At 39.0% G+C, this 19892-nt stretch overlaps 2 protein-coding genes across 2 annotated transcripts in view; both read right to left on the bottom strand.

Moving 5' to 3' along the window:
• Positions 1 to 19892, bottom strand: part of LOC149655823 (uncharacterized) — a 38558-nt gene that overhangs the window by 1588 nt on the left and 17078 nt on the right. The window lies entirely within an intron of this gene.
• On the bottom strand, positions 16558 to 17705 carry LOC149655824 (uncharacterized). The gene is made up of 4 exons (XM_089844960.1): positions 17575 to 17705; positions 17228 to 17304; positions 16959 to 17156; positions 16558 to 16677 (listed from the first exon to the last, which is right to left on the bottom strand). The coding sequence occupies exons 1-4, from the start codon at positions 17645 to 17647 to the stop codon at positions 16558 to 16560; spliced, it is 468 nt and encodes a 155-aa protein (XP_089701086.1). The 5' UTR covers positions 17648 to 17705.

Here is a 19892-nt window from a genome sequence, read left to right as displayed (position 1 = left end):
CGAAAGGGTTATATAGTCCTTGTAACTTTTAAAAGGTTGTTGTCATGGCTAAACAGACCGCTATTACAGTTTTTTATTGTTTTATAGGTTATTTTGACACGTTATCTCCCAAAAGTAATTAATGTAATGATAAAATGTTTTCGGGGAATGGAATTGTGGTCGAAAAGCCGAGATAAGTAAATTTTTGAAATTGATTACGAGTAAAATAATTTATTTCAACGGAAAACGGTAATGGAACGTTGTTTTTTTCTTAAGCATGCATTTAAGTTTCAATTAAAAAGAAAAATTAATATCTGATCCTTCAGACAAGTGATAACCTCAGTCTTATCGATACTTTTTAGGTCTTGGTTCTAATCAAGACATTTTTGATTAATATCTGTTCCTTCAGTCTTCATTTTAATTAAGAATGTTAAGAAACTGTTTTACATTTTCAAAATCTTCACTTAGCAGAAACATATATAAAGGGGACCATAACTTTAGCTCAATCAGACATTTATTTATAATGATACTTCAAAAAAAACGTAAATCAATATAAAAGTTTGTATTCTCATTGCAATTAACATAATACAATTTTTTACAATCATTTATTGAAACGCGAGGGGCCCCCTAAAAATTCCAGAAATAGGACCAAATTGACAATTTTACAAAATTTTTAAAAATGCTGATTTATGTCCGTTTAACATTTAGCTCAAAATTGTCATAAGCCGAATATGAAATTCGGATATCCTTAAAACTTCATAAAGACGATCCGAGATTGTCAATTTCAAACATTTTTGTAGCATAAACTCTAGTCTGTTTGATATTAAGCTTAAAATCTTAAACAAAATATAGTCAGGGCTACCCTAAAATTTCACAAAGATGATCCAAGATTGTTAATACGCCTAAAAAGTGCCATCTTCAAAATATGTAGCCGGGGAAAAGAGAGCGTGATCGAGTGGGCTATGCTAGTGGTTGGAAGTCACGGGGGTTGGGACAGGGATAAGGGAGTTGAGATGGATTGGGAATGATGATGGCGACCTGCGGCACCGTATCTCTCCCAATTTACCTCGCGCACGCCCCTACCCTTCGGTAGGCGATTGCTAAGTGCTGCCGCGGAGCGCCATTTTATTTGTATGAGAACTAACTTCTATTTTGAAGATAGAGGGAGCGCCCTTTACAATTTCGTCCAGTACGACCCTAACCGCTGAGGATGCTGAGAGGACTATGTTGCCGTAGGTGGGGTACACAGGCAACGCTATAGGTATGGGGGTTTCTACTCCATTCCTCTCTCCTTCAAGGTTGGGACTCCAGGCATAGCCAACTCCATCACGCACTCGACAACGCAAAGCAACTCGCGCCAGCGTGGGAAATAGGGCGGTGACACAGGGCAAGTGACCAGTTTAAAAATTGCCTGGTCCAGTTCAAAAATTAAATCGGAGGGGGGGGTCAGTGGTCCACGAGACTACTAAGAAAGTACAAGGGTAATCAGACTCCACACATTATAATTCTAATATTTTAATTATCCACTTCCTTTGTTTAGCAGACGACGTGCTCTGGTCAATGGTCACGGACCAGTTTATTTATTCCAAGTCAGGAAAGTCGCTGGCCTAATATCCAGTTTAAAAAATGCTTATTTGGTCACGGACCAGAAAACTCACGTAAACGCGACGCGAATGACGAAAACTACGTATTTTCCGTCTGAGGAGAGGCGAAATAGCCCGGCCTCCTTTTACGTCCCCCCTTGTATTTTGAAAGTGGGACAGGGACTCTGGCACGCGAATACTTAGGCATCTTATACCTTCTCCCTAGTAAACTAGATATCGCTTCTTGGTAAAACTTTATATAACTAAAACCATGAGTTTATAACATATGTTCCATAACAAGCTCATACAACTTTTGGAAAACAAATTTCCCGGAGATTTCCAGGCTTTCCCCCATATACTTCCCTGAGTTTTCCAGGTTTTTCCCGTATATGGAGTATCCTATGGAGCAAATGTTAACGAAGGAGGGAAGGGGCAAATAGGATTATTACATAATCAGAGGATATCCCCGTATCTCTAATATAATTAGAGTTACGAGCTTCCAAAATGTAGTGTAATGTTAATCCTAGGGAGGAGGCAAAGTACCTAGAAGCACCCGGGGCAAGTACCTACAAGCACTCACAAGCACCTACAAGAACCCAGGGCAAGTACCTACAAGCACCACGAGCAAGTACCTACAAGCACCACGAGCAAGTACCTACAAGCACCACGAGCAAGTACCTACAAGCACCCGGAGCAAGTACCTACAATCACCCGGAGCAGGTACCTACAAGCACCCGGGGCAAGCACCCAGAAGCACCCGTGGGAAGTACCCACAAGTACCTACAAGCACCCACAAGTACCTACAAGCACCCACAAGTACCTACAAGCACGCACAAGTACCCACAAGAACCCACAAGTACCCACAAGCACCGACAAGTACCCACAAGCACCGACAAGTACCCACAAGAACCCACAAGTACCCACAAGAACCCACAAGACCCTACAAGCACCCACAAGTACCCACAAGTACCTACAAGTACCCACAAGTACCCACAAGCACCTACAAGCACCCACAAGTACCTACAAGCACCCACAAGTACCCACAAGCACCCACAAGTACCCACAAGTACCTTCAAGTACCCACAAGTACCTACAAGCACCCACAAGTACCCACAAGTACCTACAAGCACCCACAAGTACCCACAAGTACCCACAAATACCTATAAGTACCCACAAGTACCCACAAGCACCCACAAGTACCTACAAGCACCCACAAGTACCTACAAGCACCCACAAGTACCTACAAGCACCCACAAGTACCTACAAGCACCCACAAGTACCCACAAGCACCCACAAGTACCTACAAGCACCCACAAGTACCTACAAGCACCCACAAGTACCTACAAGCACCCACAAGTACCTACAAGCACCCACAAGTACCAACAAGAACCCACAAGTACCTACAAGTGCCCACAAGAACCCACAAGTACCCGGGACAAGCACCCACAAGTACCCAAAATTACCTACAAGAACCCACAAGTACCCGGGGCAAGTACCCACAAATACCTACAAGTACCCACAAGTACTTACAAGTACCCACAAGTACCCACAAGTACCTACAAGCACCAACAAGTACCCACAAGTACCTACAAGTACCTACAAGCACCCACAAGTACCTACAAGTACCCACAAGTACCTACAAGTACCTACAAGTACCTACAAGTACCCACAAGCACCCACTAGTACCCACAAGCACCCACTAGTACCCACAAGTACCTAATAGTAACCATAAGTACAACAAGCACCCACAAGTACCAACAAGCACCTACAAGCACCTACAAGCACCCACAAGTACCTACAAGCACCTACAAGCACCCACAAGCACTTACAAGTACCCACAAGCACCCACAAGCACCCACAAGTACCCACAAGCACACACAAGTACCCACAAGTACCTACAAGCACCCACAAGCACCCACAAGTACCCACAAGTACCTACAAGCACCCACAAGCACCCACAAGTACCCACAAGTACCTACAATCACCCACAAGTACCTACAAGCACCCACAAGTACCTACAAGCACCCACAAGTACCTACAAGCACCCACAAGTACCTACAAGCACCCACAAGTACCTACAAGCACCCACAAGTACCCACAAGAACCCACAAGTACCTGCAAGTGCCCACAAGAACCCGGGACAAGCACCCACAAGTACCCAAAATTACCCACAAGAACCCACAAGTACCCAAAATTACCCACAAGAACCCACAAGTACCTGGGACAAGCACCGGGGCAAGTACCCACAAGTACCTACAAGTACCCACAAGTTCCTACAAGCACCTACAAGTACCTACAAGTACCTACAAGTACCCACAAGTACCTACAAGTACCTACAAGTACCCACAAGTACCTACAAGTACCCACAAGTACCCACAAGTACCTACAAGTACCCACAAGTACCCACAAGTACCTACAAGTACCCACAAGTACCTACAAGTACCCACAAGTACCCACAAGTTCCTACAAGCACCCACAAGTACCTACAAGTACCCACAAGTTCCTACAAGCACCCACAACTACCTACAAGTACCCACAAGTACCCAAAAGTACCCATAAGTACATACAAGTACCTACAAGCACCTACAAGTACCTACAAGCACCTACAAGTACCTACAAGCACCCACAAGTACCCACAAGTACCTAAAAGTACCCATAAGTACCCACAAGTACCTAAAAGTACCTAAAAGTACCCATAAGTACCTACAAGTACCTAAAAGTACCTAAAAGTACCCACAAGAACCCACAAGTACCCACAAGAACCCACAAGAACCCACAAGTACCCATAAGTACCCACAAGTACCCACAAGAACCCTTTAGTACCTACAAGCACCCACAAGTACCCACAAGCACCCACAAGCACCCACAAGTACCTACAAGCACCCACAAGTACCCACAAGCACCCACAAGTACCCACAAGCACCCACAAGTACCCACAAGTACCTACAAACACCCACAAGTACCTACAAGCACCCACAAGTACCTACAAGCACCCACAAGTACCCATAAGTACCTACAAGCACCCACAAGTACCTACAAGTACCCACAAGTACCTAAAAGCACCCACAAGCACCCACAAGTACCCACAAGAACCCACAAGTACCCACAAGAACCCGGGCAAAGCACCCACAAGTACCTACAAGTACCCACAAGTACCTACAAGCACCCACAAGTACCTACAAGCACCCACAAGTACCTACAAGCACCCACAAGTACCCATAAGTACCTACAAGCACCCACAAGTACCTACAAGTACCCACAAGTACCTAAAAGCACCCACAAGTACCCACAAGAACCCACAAGTACCCACAAGTACCCACAAGAACCCGGGCAAAGCACCTACAAGAGCTCAAACGCCATGTTTTTCTTGCTTAATATCCCTCTAACGGCGTGAATCACAACAAAAACGCCGTAAGTCCAACATAAAAAATTAGGGCTAAAATGCGTGTCTCTAACAGTGGTAAAACGCCGTAATTCCAATGCCCAAAACAACGTAAGTCAAAGTATGTGTTAATAATGATAAAAATCAATACTTAAACTTAATTTATCTTAATGAAACTAAGAAAAGGCACATCTATGGACTGTTATCTTTCATTTAAGATGGTTCCCAAACGTAACGAATGAATAGTTTTCTTTATATGCCTTCCTAGAGAAGGTCACTTTTCAAAAAAATCCCATGCTATCTCTATGGAAGAATATTGTATCTTTCACCAAATGTCGGATTCATTTTATGGATTCTAAAACCACCCTTAACAACTTTTTTCTTTATAGAATTAACTATTTGTTGGATCTCTTTGAAATTTTAACCACAAAATTAGGGCCCAAATTTTAGTTCACTGGCAAAATTTCAAAGCAGCAAACACAATACGAAAAAAGTTACAGCCAATCAAAGAACCCTCCTTTAGCATTAGAGGCAGTATCAAGTCTTATCTAAGAGAGCGACCGCTCTCCTAGAATTTCTCTTTTTGATGCACGTACTTTTTATGGGTGTTTTAGATTAAAATTGAGGGAGAGAAAAGTTTCAAGGTAGCCTAGCATCATTCTAGGCCTAGAGTCTTAAGACATTCTTAGAAGAATAAATAACATAATTATATTTATTCATAGTAATTCTCTTGATTTTGTTTAAATCCTATTGAATTTTTCTCAAGCATGACAACAATATCAGGGACAATTTTATTGCCGAAAAGAAATTTTTTGGAAGGGAGTTACAATAAATGATTAACCCAAAAGGGAGTTCCAAAGTTAACCAGGATGACTTAAAATATCGTGGGATTCCACACAATTTAAGTGAAAAATGGGGACAAAACGTTATTTGAAAGTAAATAACTACGCAAAAATTTCTGTAGGATGCTAAACTTTTTTTTCAACCACGCCAGGGATGATCTTTTGCGTCTTTGTGGCAGATGCCAAAGCACACGTTGAAATTACGTGAAAAACACCTTCAACGTACCCCACACTTGAAAACAAAAGAGAAATACGCCTAATGCCTTTAAGGGAAAGTGACAAATTTAATTAAATTAAAGGGAGAATGAAGATAAGAAATAGTTAAATTATTTCTTTTTACACCCATTGAAATAACATTGGCGTATAACAAATCTAAATTAATTAATTTCTCAGAAATTAAATATCTGATTGATACATCATTTATACCACCGTATAGGGCATGATTGGTAGTATATTTTATCAAATTTTGATATATATAAACAGAGCCATTTTCGAGAAAAATGACTTTTTGACTTTTGTGTACGCCCATAGAAATAACATTAGCGTACAACAAACCTAATAAAATTAATTTCTCACAAACTAAATTTCTGATAGATACGTCAATTATACCACCGTTTAGGGCATGATTTGTAGTATATTTTATCAAATTTTGATATAAATATACCGAGCCATTTTCGAGAAAAATGACTTTTTGACTTTTGTGTACGCTCATAGAAATAACATTAGCGTATAATAAAACTAAAATAATTAATTTCTCACAAACTAAATTTCTGATAGATACGTCATGTATACCACCGTTTAGGACATTATTGGTAGTATAGTTTATCAAATTTTGATAAAAATACACCGAGCCATTTTCGAGAAAAGTGACTTTTTGACTTTTGTGTACGCCCATAGAAATAACATTAGCGTACAACAAACCTAAAATAATTAATTTCTCACAAACTAAATTTCTGATAGATACGACATTTATACCACCGTTTAGGGCATGATTTGTAGTATTTTTTATCAAATTTTGATATAAATACACCGAGCCATTTCCGAGAAAAATGACTTTTTGACTTTTGTGTACGCCCATAGAAATAACATTAGCGTACAACAAACCTAAAATAATTAATTTCTCACAAACTATATGTCTGATAGATACGTCATTTATACCACCGTTTAGGGCATGATTTGCCTTCATTTCTGAAGAGTTAGAGTTTAAAGAAATTGAAGCGGAGCGTAGCCAAATTATGGAAGAAATTAGCAACTTTTAATTCAATAAAATAAATTTAAAAAAACATGGCAGTAACGGAGCTTTACAAGATTTGCCTTCATTTCTGAAGATTTAGATGAAATTGAAGAGGAACGTAGCGAAATAATGGAAGAAATGACCAACAGTTAATGTTTTTTTCCCAACGTTTTGTTTTAATAAAACTGTTTTGAAAAACCTGGCAGTAACGGAGAATTACAAAACTTACACACCAGGAGTCCCTCGTCCCCTACCTCTACCAACCCTCCCACAGCTTTACCTACACTCCCATCAGGTCTATCTGCAAGTGCAAATCCTTTATATATACCATCCTCGCTAGGATACCTATTTCTAATTTTATTAACGGCACAAGGTGGGACAACTTTCCCGTTCCCTCTTCCTAAGGGACCATTGTGCCAAGAACTAAAAGCTGCGTAAGCAGCGAAGCGATAGCGTGTATTGAGTTCAGCTTCATACCGTATATTTCCCCAGCCGGATAATAATTCCATTTGGATATGGAGGGCTTCTCGATCGAGAATAAGTTTCTCAAATCGGACAGGAGGTAATGTAATACAACCAAGTCCCCTAGAATAATTTAGGTAATTAGTAAATTATCTGAATGGGTAATTTTTCTAAGTCAACTTTTGTCTAGACGCACAGCATACCCTTTCTATAGGGGTAGGCATTTCGGTACAATTCCTACATTTGCACCAACTAGGGCTTTCACCTTGATCAGGTGGCGCTAACGGACAATCAGTCGGAGATGTTCATGGAATGATTACATTGTCCAAGGTATCAATATCATCATATCATTCATTAATGATAATGGTCTTTCGGGGTTATCCTGGTCTGCCATATTTGAAATATCTTTCAACGCCTTGTTGAAAGATATTTTTGGACTCTTTTCTAAAACTCCATCAAAAGTTTCACAAAGAAAGGGATGGGCATCTTCATAATCTAGACGCAAATTAAAGTTGTACGCCTAAATTAAACAATTGTTTTTAAATAATTACCTTTGCTGTTTGTATAATCGGCTTTGGTTTAACAACGCGCCACTCCTTTGGCTTTGGGTTATGAACCACGGCAACAGTCTCCATTTTAATGATTTCACTAAGACTTTGCTAGGAAACACGGCTGGAGTGCGGACTGGAGAGGCTATTCCAATAGAGAGAATACAAAGGGGGCTAACAACCAATCACAGGAGAGATTGGGCGTATGTGAGAAACCACTTTACTAGCAAGAAATTATTCCTTTTTGACGCGTTTTACGTCAGCAGCTGACGTCAAAAGAAAGGGCGAAGGACTTTTTTTAAAAACATTCAACGGTCCGCCGACCGGTTTAGAGTCCCTTTAACAGCGGCCGTAGGAATTTTCCTAATAATTTATTTAATAATGTCAGGGGCGTCGGAACGTTTTTGAACCTGGGGGGCTGAGAATTTTAGCTGGCCTTATGTGTGTTTGAGAGAAATCCTTGAATAGTGGGAAAGTTTGAAACAAAGGTGGACATGAAATCAGGGATGTCCTTATTCACGTACACAATCAAACAAAATGCAATTATGAATTTTGTTTTGATGTAAGCTGGGTAAATTCTACTGGTTTTAAGTTTCACTTACTGACCCATTAGTCATTTTAAAAAAGAGAAACTTATAAGCATAGTCAAGTATTACGCACGATAATTATAATCCGTTTCAACGTAAAAAATATTTGCAGTTAATATCGAATAAATGAAAATTCACTTTGAGCAAGCACTATATGCAGCCTTTCTTTCGGGGGGGGGGGGGACTGTGAGAATTTACTCTGACAGTCAGGCCGCCTTGAAAGCGCTGAACCAGTGTCAGATAACTTCTCATCTGGTGCGCAGTTGCCTTGATCTGCTTGCGCGACTGGCGTCCCGCAACATGGTTCAGTTGTACTGGGTGCCGGAGCATAGCGGACATCATGGCAATGAGCAAGCCGATAGGTTTGCTAAAAGGGGGCGAAGGCCAAGTTCTTGGGACCGGCACCGGTCGTCCCCATACGCTAGACGGAGTCTGCATGACAGGTTGACTGTCGTTCAAAATAAGCTCTGGCATAATATGGAGAGTGAGGGCCAGAGACAGACGAAACAGTTTGTCAATGGCCCCTGCAGGTCTAGGGCTAGGGACCTTATTGCGCTCAGCAGATGGAATATTTGGTTGGCCACCGGTCTTTTGACTGGACACTGTCGACTAAATAGACACCTCCATCTGATGGGCCTTGCTGACGACCCTCTCTGAGGGTCGTGTCGGGAGAAGGAAGAAACTCCTTCTCACATACTGTGCGAGTGCGATTACTTCGCCTCACTCATATTAGAACACTTCGATTCACATACTGTGGAGCCCTCGCGGGTCCCTTCCATAACGGTGGAACGAATTCTACGCTACACCGCGGCCACAGGTCTCTTCAAGGCCTGAATATGAGGGTGCACAATATGCTTCTGGCATCGGTGCAAGGACGTGAGCCGCCCTCTCCCCCAATAATAATAATTCAATACTTTGGTTGTCTTTATTACTTGAAATATTTGTTAAATCAGTTCGTTTCGTTAACCACTCAAGAGCAGATTTTGTTCTTTGACATTTTGGTTAAATTATGTCAGCTGCTAATTTTTAATGGTGGCAAAGGGTTGATCTCTGGGTTGACCGTTGTCGTACAAAAGGTAATTTTTAAGTAGACGACACGGTCACGTGAACAACCGGAACTAGTTTCTCCAAATTCAGAGCCGGTCCCTATTTACAAAGTTTCTGCTCCTCTTGGTATATTGCTCAAATTGAGAGAAGTATCAAAATTGGACGATTTTTGCCTTAGAACATTTGTGAATAGCCCCTAGTGAGATTTTGAGAAAAAGCAAGTAAAATCTACTCTATCCGCATTGTGGATCGGGCCTATTTAGGAAAGGGGGGTTGTTCATTGTCTTGTCAGTGAGGTCTATTATAGGCCTAACTCTCTCGAGAGTGACAAAAATATTTTTCACCCGGGGCCTAGCACTTGTCGAGAGGGGTGGAAACTGATGCCTATTTTTGTTTTTGAGTCACGGGATCACCTAATGACAGCTGAATAATATAATATTTTAAAAAATTTTATTACTATTAACATTTATACTATTTTTACATTTTTTTGGCCTAAATTCTGAGGGGGCTCAGCCACCATAGTTCAAAAATCGAGGTGGCTTGAGCCCACCCTGCCCCCGGCTTCCGACGCCCCTGCCAGTTATCGTGTCCATATATTAAAAGCTCATTAAGTTTCCAACGAATATACGAATAGACCATAAGCTCGCACTAAAGCCGGAGAATTAAGGTACTGATTCTATTATAGCGAAAAATTAAAACTTAAGTTGTCGGAAATGTTTATGAAAGGAGAATATGCCTATAAGAACTCCTTATTAGAGATGATCTTTGAAGAAAAATACCTATTCCAAATACTGGGGTTAGATGTTAGTTAATTTTCTTGAGAAATTTTAACATGAAAGGATATTTATTGATCTGGGAAAATTTCGGACGCGAGAGATTTTGATGAAACAGATCCAAGGCATTTATTCAAAAGCATAAGCATGATAGAAAAGCCATATAACGAAGAACTTTAGGAAAAACATATATCAAGATTTTAAAGAAATCTTAAAATGTCTTTTATTATTTAAAATAAACATCAATATTCCTCAATTATTTTTCCTCTTACAAATGCCTTGTACACCCCTGTTGTGTATATTACACTACAATGATTACGACTAGGATCGATGGTATAAAACGGAAGTTTATTATTTACATGGTTTAAAAAGGTATAACAATCGTCAGTGTTATTGTGCCTGGCAAACATCTGTTATAATTTATATACATCTTGCTTATCTTACCAATAGGCGATTTGGTCTAAACTTATGTTTTTTATAGATAAACATAACAAAAAGGAAACATGGTGCCGATTTTGTCGATGACCTAGACGAAGAAATTGATAAAGAAATAAACAAAGTTGATAGGTGCTTAAAACCAGGTCTATCTATTATTTAATGGTTATGCACAATAATCAATGATGACAGATTGCTTCCATCGTACACGAAAGCGAGGAAGAACGGAGAAATTCTGCTAATATGTAGCGGAGCGAGTGAAGTTGAATATGTAGCGGAGCGAGTGAAGTTGGTTTATGTTGATTTTCAAAGGCCTTGCGAAGCTACCATTTTGGAGGTGGTAGATAAATATACTGAATTATCTAAACAGGGGACGGATAATAATTAAGCTAGAAATGATGAATAACGATTTTTATTCATGCTTAGTATTGTTTGTATCAAACATACATTCTTTGTTTTTAGCAAAGAATATAAAGGAAGGTTGTGATACAAATTCCAGATAATTAGGGTTTAATTATTATCAGAAGTCCATTAAATTAGCCTAGGAAGTAACCAAAAGCGGGGTTTGGGACTCCCCTCTCTTTCGTTGCAATACTGGAGAAGGGGGACACATTCGCCACCTCGCGATAATTTTTCTCAGATCTCCGGTTTAGGTGCGACTCGTACGCCAAAATTTCTCTATTGAGAGAGAAAAAACTATTGGCTGAAAATGAACACTGTATCTCTATGGGGCCGGAAAACGCCCCCTTCCACTGTGAAACCGAGCCCTCTTTAGCATAGAATCAGGAGAAGGGATTCGGGGTGTGAATTTTGGAACAATCAAGGTCATTCAGTTTTTTATGACTCTTCATAAACCTATTGAAAAAAACTATTTAACGACCTTGGCCGGTCCTTGTTTTATTTTTTTATAAAGCAAACAATCTACCCTTTAGAGATCCAGCGTTCATGGGCTGAAGAAGTCACGCCCCGCTGACGTCCAGAAAGACTTCCTAGAGAGGAGCTCGGGAATTCTAACAACGTTAGGAAAGGGTAAAATCTTTAACCCCATATCCATGGAGTTAAAAAGAGTTCTTTCCCCATCAGAGACGTACGATATGCCAGCTATTGTAATTGTTTACTTCCTAGGCTAATTTAATGGACTTCTGGTGTTACTGATATCAACCATTGAGATTGGTTAGTGAATTAACGAGTTGTGACTTTCCATAAAAAAGAACTTTATATGTTGGGGCTTGTTTTCTAGTTTAACAAGGTTTTCAATAATTTTAACACGACAACTAGAGAATATAATATTTGAGGCAAAGCTGCGCAAAATTGGAATGCTCGTTTCCTTTGCTTTAAAGGGATTTTTGAGTTACATTTTTTGAAAAACCAAATAAAAACAAAAGTGATCTACTAATTTTGTTCTGTTATTTGAAAATCGTAGTTATTTCGAAACGGAATATAAAAAATAGAAAATCATTCCACCGTTTTAATTATGGTGTTGTCTTCTGTCGCCAAAAAGTCTGTCGCTCGCGAGCCGTGACAGGTAATTTGCTCCATAGAGCGTGTTGCATGCGACACCGTTACTATGCCAACAGGGACACGTCTTAACTTAAATTCTTCGATAACGGCAACATTTTTCATTTAAACTGTAGGCTCAGACTGACAGAAAACTATTTTCAAATTTTGATGCTGAGAATTATATTAATCTACGTACCCTCGAATCATTTCACACGTGATTAGGTAAAGGCAATTGCATTTCAGAGTAAAGAACTTTTGAAGTGTGAATAAAAAATGGAAATGCAATGGAAAATAGGACAGTCAGAGGACCTTATTAGGCGCTTTTCTTGAGCGCGGGGGCATCTACTGCGTCCCCAAATTGTCGCTCATCATTGAAAATAGGAGCCACGATTATGGTAATTTAAAAATGGGTGATCATTTCAAAGATTACATACTTTCTTTTTATTGAGAACGAGATAATCCGCCCAGTGTTCTGGACTGGTCAATAAATACGGGATTTACGTTCATTTTTTATAGAACGTTACACCATTTAATGCATAAGGAAAAAGACTGTATACTTTTATTCAAATTAATATGTTTTGTAATGGTTGACTTAGAGTTCAAAACCGATAACTTAACTTGCGAAGGAATTTATAGAAAGTTATTAGTAATAACCACAATAGGCGGAGACTAGTCCGCTATAGACTAGTCAATAAGATACTTTTACATTTTTACGAATTTAAATCCTTTACAGTCACTCACTATGCATACCATCATTTGGAGCTGGGTTCCAAGCCACAACGACCATTCCTAAGGAGTAATATCAATACATTCCGGTTAATGAGAGTAACTTCCCGAATGACTAATTGTTGAATGTTAACACTAGAAGTTGCCACTCTCATTGTTTCTATAGAGTCGTCAGGCTAGTTTCCCTTAATGTTCTAGAATCTAGAGAATTTCTAGTTAACTGTAATTTTTAGTACTGCTTAACGATTTAGTTCTCTTTTCCTAGTCGCCTATTGTTTAACTTATTTACTTTAACGTCAGCGATTAATCTTCTTGTTTGTGTATTGTTTGAAATATTGAATTGTTCAATGTTTTTTGGTTCGAGAATTCACTGAATGACAAAAACTATTTTAAATTGGTTTTAGTACTTAAACTAAGATAATTGCTACTAAAATGTTCATTATTTTAAGATTTTAAATCAAGTAAAAACGTGACAATAATCATTTTGAAAATTGTATTAATTTTTGAACTATGTGACTAAATGGATTTCTTCACATTATCACTCGTGAATCAAACTCTTATTGCCGCAATCGAAAAGGCAAGACATTATTTAAATAATATTCTATTGAATGGTGGTTGCCCGCGTTTCAGCAGAGTTTCATTTTTCACACCTTAATAACGTATCTTAAGACTACACAAGGCTGCACAAATAATACAGACACCATCAAATTTTGTATAACTACAAGTGGTTTATTTTGTGAAAGAACCGCTGCAATAACAAATTAAAGCTTTAAAATTAATTTTAAATGAATAAATTTCCGACCTTGTTATCATCTGCGGCTGCACTATCGATTTAGATCAGTATCATCCTTTTTATTTGTAATATCGATACAGTCGAATAATGGAAAATACGGTTTTGATGAAAGAGTATGTCTGCACAGGAAGAGATTTAAATCGGTGTATTAAAGGGAGGGTGAAGTGGAAAATCAAGTGATATTTTATCGATTCTTCTACTAATTACAAGACCAGTCTCCATAGTGAAACATCCATTAAATATCTCCGAATGATTTTAAAATTCAAATTATGTTCAGGTTTTAAGGCTAATTTGAAATAAGCCCCTCCGACCAATCGCGTAACGCCCTGCGTTTTAATTAACAAAATTCACGTGGCACGCTCCGTGTCGAATGAAATTTATCGCGAGATTTGATAAAAATTGCGCGCGATGAGACTGTCGTTAGAGGACTGCAAAGGCTTTGGGAAAACTCCAACTCCATAGAAAGCCAAGGGACTCCCTCATTTTTGGTCGGAGTTGGAGTTGGGTAAAATAAATAATTTGGCTTTGGGTGGCTTTGGGAATATTATCTCTGAAATGAAACGGAGTCGGAAGGGAGTGGAAATATTTCGAAAACTTATACGGGAGTCGGTCGGGACTGGATTATTTTTGGATTCAGGTGGCTTTGGCTGGCGTTGGCATTTATAGCATCCAAATGGAGTTGGTGGCATTGAGAGCCAGCCTTATTTTATTCAACCGGAGTTGGGTGGCATTAGTGATAATAGTCAATTTATCCTCTTTGAATTTCCCACGCGGTTGTTTTGGCGCAAGCTGAATGAATGAAGTTCAACCCCACACAGACGGCACATGACGGTCGAGGCTGGTACAGCCGTCCCTCCGCAAAAAAATCAAATTCATTGCTGTGCGAGAGAAAACGAAACTAAAACTATTTGTTCTTTTTAAGTTAGAGGGTCATAATTTTTCCGTCGCCTTAGATTAAACGTAAAAAGGAAAACTACAATTATAAACAATGTTCAAGTTTATAATAAAAATAATTTAAAAAATGCAGTGGGATAACGTTGCAAAACCTTCATAATATATAAGTTCATAATATATCACACGGCCGGCTCGGAAACGTTGGGGTAAATATAAATGAAAATTGGTTAGGTTAAATGCTTTTGTTTTTGGAGTAAGAAAGTTTGTTGAAGCTCTCATTGGCTTTGGCAGAGATGCGAAAACTTGTCGGATATCTCATTAGTTTGGTCAAGTATTAGAAAACTTGTCGCATATCTCATTTGCTTTGGCAGGGATTATCAGAAAAGTTGTCGGATTTCTCATTGGCTTTGGCAGGGATTGGAAATATTATTGAATTTATCAATTGGCTTTGCTAGGGATTGGAAAGATTTTTAAATATGTCAATCGGCTTTGACAGGGATTGGAAAGATTTTTAAATATGTCAATCGGCTTTGACAGGGATTGGAATTCGTGTGAAACTATACAATTGGCTTTGGCAGGGATTCAAAAATGAAATGAACTTTAGTGCGGCGTTAGGGAGGAGTTGAAAATATAACAATGGCGTTAGGGTGGCAGTGGCGTTTGTGAAAATTTTACCATTGGAGTTGGCAGGCTTTGGGAATGACTTTTTTCAGTTTGCAGCCCTCTAACTGTCGTGGCACGAAACATGGAGCGTACCACGAGAATTTTGTTGATATGAAGGCAGTGGTTTACGCGATTGGTCGGATGGGCTTATTTTAAATTATCCTTAAAATCTGAACCCAATTTGAATTTTAAAATCATTCGGAGGCATTGCCTGAATGTTTCACCATGCAGACTGGTCTTATAATTAGTAGAAGAATCTATGAAAAATCACTTGATTTTCCACTTCACCCTCCCTTTAACGGTAGATACTGAAAACGTGCCCTTCTAATAGCTTAAATCATCTTAATGATGAGTAGAACTAAATCGTAATTAATATAGCAAATAAAATATCAAGCGGTCTTGAAGCTGACGCTGTAACATAACTCGATCGTCGCCTCTAATGTTTAAGGTAAACATTTCTTCTCTTATTGTTTGAAGGGAACACTGTTAAAAAAAACTGTTCAATCTTAAACAAAAACATGTGCAGAGTGGTGACTCTGAGACAGCACAGATTTTTGACCAAATCTGCACAGATTGACCCATGTCCTAATGTGCACATCAATTTGATTGTGCAAAGTTACACAGTAGCACGGACATCTTTGAGCAGGCAACCGACCAGCGACAGCAAGAAAATTTACCATCTTTGAACGGACAAGCGACCATCAACGGCAGGAAAAGCGACCATCTTTGAACAAAATTTCGACCATCTCTGAACGGAATATCGACCATCTTTGAACGGAATATCGACCATCTTTGAACGGAATATCGACCATCTTTGAACGGAATATCGACCATCTTTGAACGGAATATCGACCATCTTTGAACGGAATATCGACCATCTTTGAACGGAATATCGACCATCTTTGAACGGAATATCGACCATCTTTGAACGGAATATCGACCATCTTTGAACGGAATATCGACCATCTTTGAACGGAATATCGACCATCTTTGAACGGAATATCGACCATCTTTGAACGGAATACCAACCATCGTTGAACGGAATATCTGCCATCGTTTAACGCAATATCGACCATCTTTGAACGGAATACCGACCATCGTTGAACAAACTATAGGCCATCGTTGAGCAGAATAGCGACCATCCTTTTACAGAATAGCGACCATCCTTGAACAGAATAGTGACCATATTTGAATAGAATATCGACGGCTGGTACGTCGACCATTTTAGACTAGAAAACTCATTTTTGAACGGAACAACCACAATCGCTAAACGCATAACCGACCACCTTTGAATGCAAAGCCGCTCGATGTGCCTTGATGAAAACAATCATCCAGCTTTAAGCACCTTTCAGTTTGAAAATTAACCTGACAGGGACTATATAAAACAGTTCCATCGTTTACGTCAAATGACCACTTTATTTTTCTTTTATAAAAATATCTAACTTACAATTAAGTTAACAATATTGCAAACACCAGAAAATATTTTCTCACAGCTAATTTTAAAAACCACCTTTTGAATATACTCCAATGTTTTTTGTAACCCAATCGGATATTGGAGTTGGAATGCATAATAGCCAGCAAACAAGGTGGTAACTCCATCTTGAATGATTTTAACATCAAAGGTGACACCTTCAATTTGTACCGTCAAAGGTGCATCCAAATAGTTATTATTCGAAAACATCAATACAGGAGTTGGTGCCTTGGACTTCTAAAATTGAAAATGCACGTTTCAAATTTGACTATTTAACAGCAAAAAATAAATGAATGACTATTTCATACAGTTGATGTTAAGTATAAATCAAGTTTTTCCCCGAAAATGCATGGTAACAAAAGCAGACTGGCATTGAACTGCATAACTAGTATAAATAGAAAAAATCCAGTTATCCCAAAACTAAATCGTCACAAATTACAAATCTCCATAGACATTTCTGATGAAATCTTAAGCTACGTATAAATATTCAACGTCTAACAAGTTAAATATTAGAAAAATCTCCATGGCATTTTATTGAAGGGCTAACCACTTAGGAAATTTTGTGGACAAGATGGTAGATTTAAACTTCCGTTTTTTAAGAAAGAAGTTTGTTTTTAAATCAATGTTCATTGCAAATATACATTGTATCAATTACCCTTAAATGCCTCTTCTGAAGGAACCTCTTCTTTTTCCCTAAGAAGGCCTAGAATTGGTTTCGCATGTTTCATCTTAGCACATAGCTGAATTATTCGGGTTGCAAGGGGCTCGATATGGTGTTCTAACACCTTTTCTGCATTTATTAAGAATTATTTGTAAATGAAAAATCATAGCTGAAAATGGAAGTCAAATTATTGAAGGGAACTCTAAGCTAATATTACTTTTGGTTAATAAAATTACAGCGTGTCTTTCTGTGCACTTACATATGGATTTCCATTTAGATTGTTCAGCTTGTCCTTAAGGAAAGGATATTTTCGAACTATTGCACTCGCTACCTTGTTACGTTCATCTTTGGATGGATAACTGTAAGAAATAGGAAATTAAATTATGGTCCCTTCTAGAGTGTACGTCGACGAAGTATTATCTTACTAATTTTTATATTTTGTCAAGTCTTCGTAAAGAATACTTATTATTCGGGGCCTATATTTTCTACCAAAAACCCTTGCATCTTTCTCGTTTATTAATTTTACTACATCTGACGGAAGAGTTGGTATGATGTAGGGGTCTGGGATTCTCTCCTCAGCTTTGCTGCAGGAAGGCTGATGTTCCTCTGGCTCTTTCCTAAAAGGGACATAGGCGTAGAGTTTCGTAAATGTTTGGTGGGGCCCGGCCCAACCGGCCTGGACCAATACATAGATAGAATCATGCATGATGCATGCATATGATGTATATAAATTCCTAACGAATATTAAGTACTAAATTTATATATGGTACACTATATAGTATATTTATTAAGTATATCCATGTACTATGTTTTCCTCTAAAGATAATCTAGGCCGTTTTAAAACAAATTTATCCGTATTTGCGCATTGTAATGCGAATGTAAAAATCCTTACAAAAATTTCGAGACCACTTTTAAAACTCGGGAAAATCACCAAATTAGGAAACTATGAGAGCGACTTAACCCATAAGACTAATTTATACTTGTGCTTCGAAAAACATTTTGAAAATTGTTTATCTACTCTATGGAGTTTTACCAGCGCCGCGCCTTACCAGGGATACTAGATGTTTAAAGAGGGATTATCAGCTTGAGCATTTCACGTACGTTCAGACGAGACTGGGGCAGAGGGTTTTTTAACGGGGATCTATAACGCGCGACGCCTTGTTTTTCCCTATCAAAGACAAATTGAATTCCTATTCCGAGTATTCTCCCATTTTTTGCGTTCCACAGCGCGCCTGTTTCTCTCAGATTTCGCATCCTTCCGCCTTCATCCTTGATTTGGCTTTGAATTATACTAAAATCTAGAAGTCCGGTAGACTGTACTGCGCATGACACGCCGATAACTCTGTCGCAATTTCCGTCTCCCTTCGAATCCCTCTTAAAGCATCTAGTATCCCTGGCCATACATTCGTCGCACTATTCCAAAAGCGGATTATGCTTCACACATAAAGTACGTAAGTCCCAATTTTCCATAGCTTTGGCCATAGATTTCATGACATTTCCGAAGTAAAAACAAAACACAAGAGCAAAAAACTTTTTAACCAATCAAAAGTCCCCTAACCGTAGATAACCTTTTTAATGCCGGACCAATCGGCGACGGCTATTACTATTTTTTTGAATGGGACCTCGACTCGACCTCGCCGGCGACATAACCGGGAAGCTCGAAAGGCAAATTTGCGGTATCGTTCGTTAGTCGATATATTATATTAAACGTTTTAAAGCTCAAGTTTCGAAAATTTTCGAGTCATTTAATAAGCCTTCAACTAAATATTATAAGATTTTTTTTTAATTTCAACAGAAAAATAGCTCTGCGAATAATAGTAGACTCGAAAACTACACTAAGCTTCGGCTAGGTATCGGCGGTATCCCGAATTCCTGATTCCCGAGCCGCCAGCGGCTGGGATCGCCGTAGCCGCGAGAACAGAAAATATCCTCGTAAAAAATCAGATACACGGCGTCTTAAATAGTCTAAGCAAAAGCTACCCAGATTTATATGATTTTCGTGCCTTACTCCCAAGTAAGTAGTCTAAGCAAAAGCTACCCAGATTTATATGATTTTCGTGCCTTACTCCCAAGTAATCTTTGGTATTGTGTATAGTTTTAACCTAAGCTTTCAGTCTTTATAGTAGTTCCCTAATTTATGTACCTGGTTTATCGGTTCTTAAAGCGGAAGGATCACAAGGATCCGAAGGAGCCGCCCTACCGAATTATATTCCTCCGCATAAGGGGAGGGGGTTCTTTCCCAGGAGCTTGGAGAATATCGTGTAGCTCCTCCAGGCACAATGACACAAGATACTTACTTCATGTGTAAAGCC

The sequence above is a fragment of the Phalangium opilio genome, unplaced genomic scaffold (genome assembly GCF_054372755.1).
Source record: "Phalangium opilio isolate 3A_F unplaced genomic scaffold, DU_Popi_V2 ptg000078l_1, whole genome shotgun sequence".
In the NCBI taxonomy this organism is placed as follows: Eukaryota; Metazoa; Arthropoda; class Arachnida; order Opiliones; family Phalangiidae; genus Phalangium; species Phalangium opilio.
This window is presented reverse-complemented; position numbering and strand designations above follow the sequence as displayed.

Coding starts and splice junctions, on each gene's coding strand:
- LOC149655824 (XM_089844960.1), bottom strand. CDS start 17,647: ATGAAACATGCGAAACCAATTCTAGGCCTTCTTAGGGAAAAAGAAGAG. Junction 17,305..17,574: donor TTCAGAAGAGGCATTTAAGG/GTAATTGATACA, acceptor TATTTATACTAG/TTATGCAGTTCAATGCCAGT. Junction 16,678..16,958: donor CATTGGAGTATATTCAAAAG/GTGGTTTTTAAA, acceptor TGAGTTTTCTAG/TCTAAAATGGTCGACGTACC.